Consider the following 7635-nt stretch of genomic DNA (forward strand, 5'->3'; position numbering starts at 1 on the left):
CGGCGCTCCTCCCCCTCACGGCGCTCCTCCTCCTCATGGCGCTCCTCCTCCCCATGGACATCAGCCAGTCAAGTGGCTGCTGTGTATATGCTTTAATGGCTGCCTCCCCACAGACTTCCTGAGGGACAGAACTAACCGTTTTGTTGACCACAGTATCTTATTTTTCTGTCTTCGGTAAAACTGAAATAATGCCATGTGTCTCAGGGATTTCTGTGAGGATTAAATGAAATGCTGACAAAGTTATTTGCAAATACTTGAAATGCAAGCATTCAGTAATTATTAGCTGCATTATTATTATTTAATTTTTTAATGTTTATTCTTTTTTTAAAATTTTTTTTATGTTTATTTATTTCTAGGAGAGAGAGAGAGACAGCGTGAGCAGGGAAGGGTCAGAGAGAGAGGGAGTCACAGACTGAAACAGGCTCCAGGCTCTGAGCTGGCAGTCAGCACAGAGCCCGATGCGGGGCTCGAACCCACGAACCGTGAGATCATGACCTAAGCGAAAGTCGGACGCTTAACCGACTAAGCCACCCAGGCGCCCCTAATTTTTTAATGTTTATTCTTGAGCGAGAGGGAGAGAAAGCTCACAAACGGGGAGGGGCAGAGAGAGATGGAGACAGAATCAGGAGCTGGCTCCAGGCTCTGAGCTGTCAGCACAGAGCCCAACACAGGGCTGGAACCCATGAACCGCAGGATCATGACCTGACCCAAAGTCAGAAACCCAACCTACTGAGCCACCCAGGCTCCCCAAAGCTGCCATTATTGTTACTGTTATTATTATTATTGACATGTATAAGGTTCACATAAGTTACGGAGACATTAAGGACTTTAACAACCCAGAGACTGAGCAAGATTTCCACTTTTAGGACTCTGTTACCAAGAAATGAAAACATTCATATACATAAAGATGTATGTATAAGAATATTTATCATCATTGTACCTTTTGAAATAGTAAATCCAGAAATAAGCTTACGATCTGCCAATAAAGAAATTGTCTGGCTTGATCGGTAGAACACACGACTCTTCATCTTGGGGTTGTTAAATTCAAGCCCCATGTTGGGTGTAGAGATTACTTAAACTAAAATCTTTAAAAAATAAAGGAATCGTTACAATAGTATGAAATGTTCCTTATCCATGCTGTGGAATAAATAGCATCTCCTAGAGAAATGGGGTTGATCAATATGTGCTGATTTGTACAGATGTACAGGACATAGTATTAAGCAGATTGTAGAGCAAAAAGCCTAGCAAGTTCCCCTTATGTGTTAATATATGCTTGTGTGTATTTGTATAAACTTAGAAAAACATAGAAGGATGTATGTGAATTAGGCACTGTTCCTTTTGTAGTGGATTGGGAATTTAAAAATTATTAATTTTTAGGGGCACTTGGGTAGCTTAGAGTCAGCTCAGGTCATGATCTCATGGTTTGTGGGTTTGAGCCCTGTGTCCTGCTCTGTGCTGACAGCTTGGAGCCTGGAGCCTGCATCGGATTCCGGGTCTCCCTCTTTTCGCTTCCCCTCCCCTGCTTTCACTCTGTCTCTCTCAAGAATAAATAAACATTAAAAAATTATTAATTTTTAGTTCATACACATTTGCATTGTAACAATGTTTTGCATTTAAAGAACATGAAAGAATTTGAGTTGTGCCGTGTAAGACGAAAGAAGTATGATAATCAGAGCTGAATGGAAAGGGCCCAGGGAGGGAGATGGTGGAAGGTAGCAATGTTTTGGGGTCAGGTTGGGTAAGAAAGCAGAGGGAAAATTTCCTTGGCTGGCATGGAAATTTAACAAAGATAAAGTTAAAATAAAGTATTGGACACTTCTAAGAGTAGCAGCACGGTGTATCATTGTTTTTACCTTCTCTTTTGACTTCATGACAATTTAAATTTGGGGAGCGAGTCTAAGGCTTGGTCGGGCAGGGGAAGGGAATACCAATTCTGTGTTTGGCTTTCCATCCTCCATTGTCTCCATTTGCCCACCTGGATGGAGAAGGTTCCAATTTTCCTGGCTCTCATGTCAGAAGAAGCATCATCTCTGTACTGGGGGCGCGGTGCAGGGAGAAGGCACCAGAGATGTGTGGGGAGCTTGACTCCCAATCTCCTCTCTTCCCCCGGTCCCTCAGATGCACATCACAGACAGCATTGGGCTAGTTTCTTTTTCTGGGGAGTCCACAGCTTTCCTTAAGCCTCTGGATTTTCTCCAGGAACAGAAAAATCTCTGGAAGACTTTGGAAGGGATTGCCATTAGTACTGGGGACCAGGGAGAAGGAAAGTTAGAACTTCATGATCAATGCCTTGGTGAGATGGCATTTGGGGGCTCCCCTGAGCAAGAACAAGACCCATCTTCATATTTCTGGGAAGCCTGTTGTGGTGGCAACAATGGGGTTTCAGAATCGACTGTCATTATGGACGGGTCTACAGAAGCCATCAAGGAATATGACCATGGCCTTGATTTGACCACATCCCAATCATCAAATTACTCTGAATTATATACTTGTATCTCCATTTCTTTACTTTGTGAAAAGATGAGATTTTTGGTCTCTGTGCATCATTTTCTCTTCTATTTTCTAGGATCCTGTAACTGAAGCCACATCTCAGGTGGAGGACAATCCACATGGTAAGAGGATCCTTAAAACTGTTAAGCTCAGGGCTGCCTGGGTGGTTGGTTGGACGTCCGACTCTTGATTTCCACTCAGATCATGATCTTACAGTTTGTGAGTTCGAGCTCTTCATCAAGCTCTGTGGTGACAGTGTGGATCCTGCTTGGGATTATTCCTCTGTCTCTGTCCCTCCCCTCTCATGCTCTGTCTCTCAAAATACACAAATAAATGCAAAATTAAAAATTAAAAAAATGTTAAGTTCATATCTATATTCTTTTGAATACATTATGCATGAAAATGAAGTGGAAAACATTAGAGAAGGAGGAACAAAGATGTGCTCTGGAGGTCTCGCTCTGGTTGGTGTCCCCCAGGAAACTCCGAACAATTGGGAGTAGCCACAGTAGCAGCAAAGGTCATGGACATGGAGTGGGTGTCCCTGGCCTTCTCAGAAATGTTATAAAGCTGGGCTTGTCTTTTGTGACTTCTTTCCTGACTCACCCTTATCTCCCTGGGCCTCCATCCAGGACCATACAATGTTGATTCCTACTGGGAAAGCAGAGATTACCTTCATGGAGAACACTAATTTACAGAACTCAGTGATGGAGCTCGGTACCCATGTAATGATTGCCATGAATGATCCAACCTGCACACTGCACAAGTCAGGATGTAGCGATCTACCTCATGCTGTTTAGTAGATGCAATTTTGTCCCCAGAAAGGGCATACATGCCTAATTCAATCATCCCTTCCTTCCTCCCTCCTTTCCTTTCTTTTTTATTTATTATTCTTTTAAAAAATAAGGCTCTTTTAAAATTTTGAAGTTTATTTTGAGAGAGAGAGTGAGAGAGCACAGAAGGGGCAGAGAAGGAGAGAGAATCCCAAACAGTCTCTGCACAGACACCAAGTGACCATCCACACTCTTAGCGCCCAGGGTGCCTCAGACTCTGAATATGTCCCGTAATGCAGACTCTGCCCTTGGCTCAGCGTGGAGGTCTCGTGTTGACCTGGGATCCAGAGAAGTGGTGGGGCAAGGGCGCGTGTGCGCAGATGGTTTTGTGACACAAGTTTCTACAGTCACGTATTGAGGTAGAATTAATGTAGAGTGAAATGCATAGACCTTAAGGGTAGAGCTCAGGGACGTTTTCTGATCTACACACATGTGACCATCCTCTACATAAAGATCTGGAGCATTCCTGTCACCTTACCTCGGTCCCTGTTGCCTCTCCCCGAAAGGGAGCTGCAATCCGAATTTCTATCCACATAGGTTAATTTTGTCTGTTCTTGAACTTCATGTAGTGGAATCAGATAGCATGTGGCTTCATGTCTAGCTTCTGTCATTGACCGTGTTTGGAAGATCTATGCGTGTTGCATATCAATACCTCACTTATTCCTTCATTCGCTTTGTTTTGTTTTGATTGCTGAGCAGTATAAGATTTTATGAATATACCACCAAGGGGCGTTTTAAACTCAGATTCTCCCTTGTCCTGCATCAGCCCATGGACTTTATGCCCCTGGCACTTACCTTGGTAGCAAAATGAAAGGAAATCTAAGGACCAAGACCAGTCAAGGGCAAGCATACCCAATTTTCCTGTTCCTAGGAGACCTTGGAGCTTGTAACATATCTCCTGATTTATTCACGGCCTCCTTTGTGGCTTTTAGTTGATTGGCTGAGTGACTTGTGACCCAGGACTACAGTCCTGCTGCTCAGAGCATTACTGCCATTCTCTGTAAAATCTGGCAAGGATGTGAAATCATAAAACCTGTCCACATCTGCATATTCGGCCATAGGAAGAGACCTTGAATCTGCTCTTTTGTCCCACAGGCCCAGGGGAGAAGCTGCTTAAGGCCACTGTATGCGAGCCAAGCCCCGCGATGTTGGAACTGAAGATCCTGCTTGTGGGGAAGCATGGAGCTGGAAAAAGTGCCGCCGGGAACAGCCTTCTGGAGAAGCGGGTCTTTGAGACCAAATTCAGCGAAGAGTCAGTGACCCAGAGGTTTGCGTCAGACAGCAGAATCTGGAGAGGGAGGAAAATTTGCATCATTGATACTCCAGACATCTCATCTTCAAAGGACATTCAGGCTGAGCTTCAGGGACACGTCCTTCAAGGCCCCCATGCCTTCCTGCTGGTGACCCCGCTGGGCTCTTTCACCAAGAAGGATGAGGCCGTGCTGGGGACCATCCGAAGCACTTTTGGAGACAAATTCATTAACTACACGATCGTTCTCCTCACCAGGAAGGAAGATCTGGGGGACCAGCATCTAGAGATGTTCTTGAAAAGCAGTAACGAAGCTCTCTACCAGCTCATTAAGAAATGTAAAGGCCGGTACAGCGCCTTCAACTACAGAGTGACAGGGGCGGAGGAGCGGTGCCAGGTAGATGAGCTCCTCCAAAAGGTTGTGGACCTGGTGCATCAGAACGGGGCCGAGCCGTGCGTCTTCAGAGAGGAAGGTGCATACCGTGTCACACACACTTTATATACGCTTTCAACAGCTTGATGTGAAGTGTGCAAGAGCTTTCTGTTTTCTGAAGGGCATAGAGAAGACCAAAGAGACAGGTCCAGGCTCTGGACGAGCTTTTCTCTTTCTCCTCCCTTTCTCAAATGTCCCGAAGGTTATGGGCCTCCCCCTGCATGCTGTCCACACCTTAGATCTTTAATTCTTCTTTCCTGACCCTTATCCCATCTCTCCAAGGGGATGGTGGAGACGTTGAGGGAAGGAGTTGAGCTTTTTCCAATCTCTTGTTTCCCCCATGGTGTATCTGTGGCTTAGGGCTCAGGACTCAGCGCTGGTGATGAGATAGTCCTGGGCCATTGGTTTGCTCTTTTCTTTCTCTTAAGCCTACTCCACCTCTCTCTCTCCCTCTCTTGACTTCTTGGTTCTCTTTTTGTTTAAGGTTATTTATATATTTTGAGAGAGAGAGAAAGTGAAAGAGAGAGGCGCGGGAGAGATAGAGCAAGCAGGGGAGGGGCAGAGAGGGAGAGAGTTGAGAATCCAAAGGAGACTCTGCACCATCAGCATGGAGCCAGATGTAGGGGTCAAGCTTACGAACTGTGAGATCATGACCTAAACTGAAGTTGGTAGCTTAACTGACCGAGCCACCCAGGTGTCTCCAACTGTCCCTTTATTGATGGACTCTCAGGTTATTTCTGGGCTAGCTCTGTGCAAGCACAGAATATTCAGCAATGAATAAGCTACATGAGATCTTTGTCCCATAGAACTCCCCCAAATAATAATGACAATAAAATAATAATAATTATTAAATTAGAGTATTTAATAAAAATTTTAGGGGCGCCTGGGTGGCTTAGTTGGTTAAGCGTCCGACTTTCCGACTTTCGCTTAGGTCATGATCTCGCGGTTTGTGGGTTCGAGCCCCGCGTCGGGCTCTGTGCTGACTGCCAGCTCAGAGCCTGGAGCCTGTTTCAATCTGTGACTTCCTCTCTCTCTGACCCTCCCCTGCTCACGCTGTCTCTCTCTCCTAGAAATAAATAAAACATTTTAAAAAATTTTATTTATTAAACAAATTATTACTTTTATTATTATTTCCATTTTAATAATGATAATAATTGCCATTGACATTATGTGCTGGAAAGATATATAGAAATAATTCAATCATCCCAGCATATAAGTATAATTCTCATTACAAGTATATATTCTTAATAACCCTAAAGTATTTTCCTCATTTCAGCCCTAGGAAGAGGGTGGTATTATTGTTAGTCTCATCTACATATGAGTAAACCTAGCCAGAAAGATGTAAACTAAGGCGGATGTAGGGATTTAAAATTCTCCTGATGCCCAGATGCAGGAATTTACTTGTTGTGGCCCCAAATTTTGCCTCGTGATGGTGAGAAACTAGCACACCACAGGGAGGCATAGGGCAGCTCAAAAGGTTGTAAGTGACTTTTTATGGGATGTAGCCTTGTGTGAGGTGATTTGAGGGAAAGTAGGAGCTTTCCCAAGGCAATGTAACAAGGACGTGGTGTCACTAGCATTTTAGCGGCATCTTTAAATGCCACCTTCATTCCACCTCCCAGAATTGGAGGCTGAGACGCCAAGTGACCATCCACACTCTTAGCGCCCAGGGTGCCTCAGACTCTGAATATGTCCCGTAATGCAGACTCTGCCCTTGGCTCAGCGTGGAGGTCTCGTGTTGACCTGGGATCCAGAGAAGTGGTGGGGCAAGGGCGCGTGTGCGCAGATGGTTTTGTGACACAAGTTTCTACAGTCACGTATTGAGGTAGAATTAATGTAGAGTGAAATGCACAGACCTTAAGGGTAGAGCTCAGGGACGTTTTCTGATCTACACACATGTGACCATCCTCTACATAAAGATCTGGAGCATTCCTGTCACCTTACCTCGGTCCCTGTTGCCTCTCCCCGAAAGGGAGCTGCAATCCGAATTTCTATCCACATAGGTTAATTTTGTCTGTTCTTGAACTTCATGTAGTGGAATCAGATAGCATGTGGCTTCATGTCTAGCTTCTGTCATTGACCGTGTTTGGAAGATCTATGCGTGTTGCATATCAATACCTCACTTATTCCTTCATTCGCTTTGTTTTGTTTTGATTGCTGAGCAGTATAAGATTTTATGAATATACCACCAAGGGGCGTTTTAAACTCAGATTCTCCCTTGTCCTGCATCAGCCCATGGACTTTATGCCCCTGGCACTTACCTTGGTAGCAAAATGAAAGGAAATCTAAGGACCAAGACCAGTCAAGGGCAAGCATACCCAATTTTCCTGTTCCTAGGAGACCTTGGAGCTTGTAACATATCTCCTGATTTATTCACGGCCTCCTTTGTGGCTTTTAGTTGATTGGCTGAGTGACTTGTGACCCAGGACTACAGTCCTGCTGCTCAGAGCATTACTGCCATTCTCTGTAAAATCTGGCAAGGATGTGAAATCATAAAACCTGTCCACATCTGCATATTCGGCCATAGGAAGAGACCTTGAATCTGCTCTTTTGTCCCACAGGCCCAGGGGAGAAGCTGCTTAAGGCCACTGTATGCGAGCCAAGCCCCGCGATGTTGGAACTGAAGATCCTGC

At 44.8% G+C, this 7635-nt stretch overlaps 1 protein-coding gene across 1 annotated transcript in view; it reads left to right on the top strand.

The window, feature by feature from the left end:
• The window catches only part of GIMAP8 (GTPase, IMAP family member 8), a 26559-nt gene that overhangs the window by 9681 nt on the left and 9243 nt on the right, over positions 1-7635 (top strand). Inside the window, 2 exon segments of the mRNA XM_039253935.1 lie at positions 2567-2612; positions 4416-5042. Of these exon segments, the coding sequence (XP_039109866.1) occupies positions 2567-2612; positions 4416-5042 (673 nt within the window).

The sequence above is a fragment of the Hyaena hyaena genome, unplaced genomic scaffold, assembly GCF_003009895.1.
Source record: "Hyaena hyaena isolate Hyena2069 unplaced genomic scaffold, ASM300989v1 scaffold_471, whole genome shotgun sequence".
NCBI classification, from domain to species: Eukaryota; Metazoa; Chordata; class Mammalia; order Carnivora; family Hyaenidae; genus Hyaena; species Hyaena hyaena.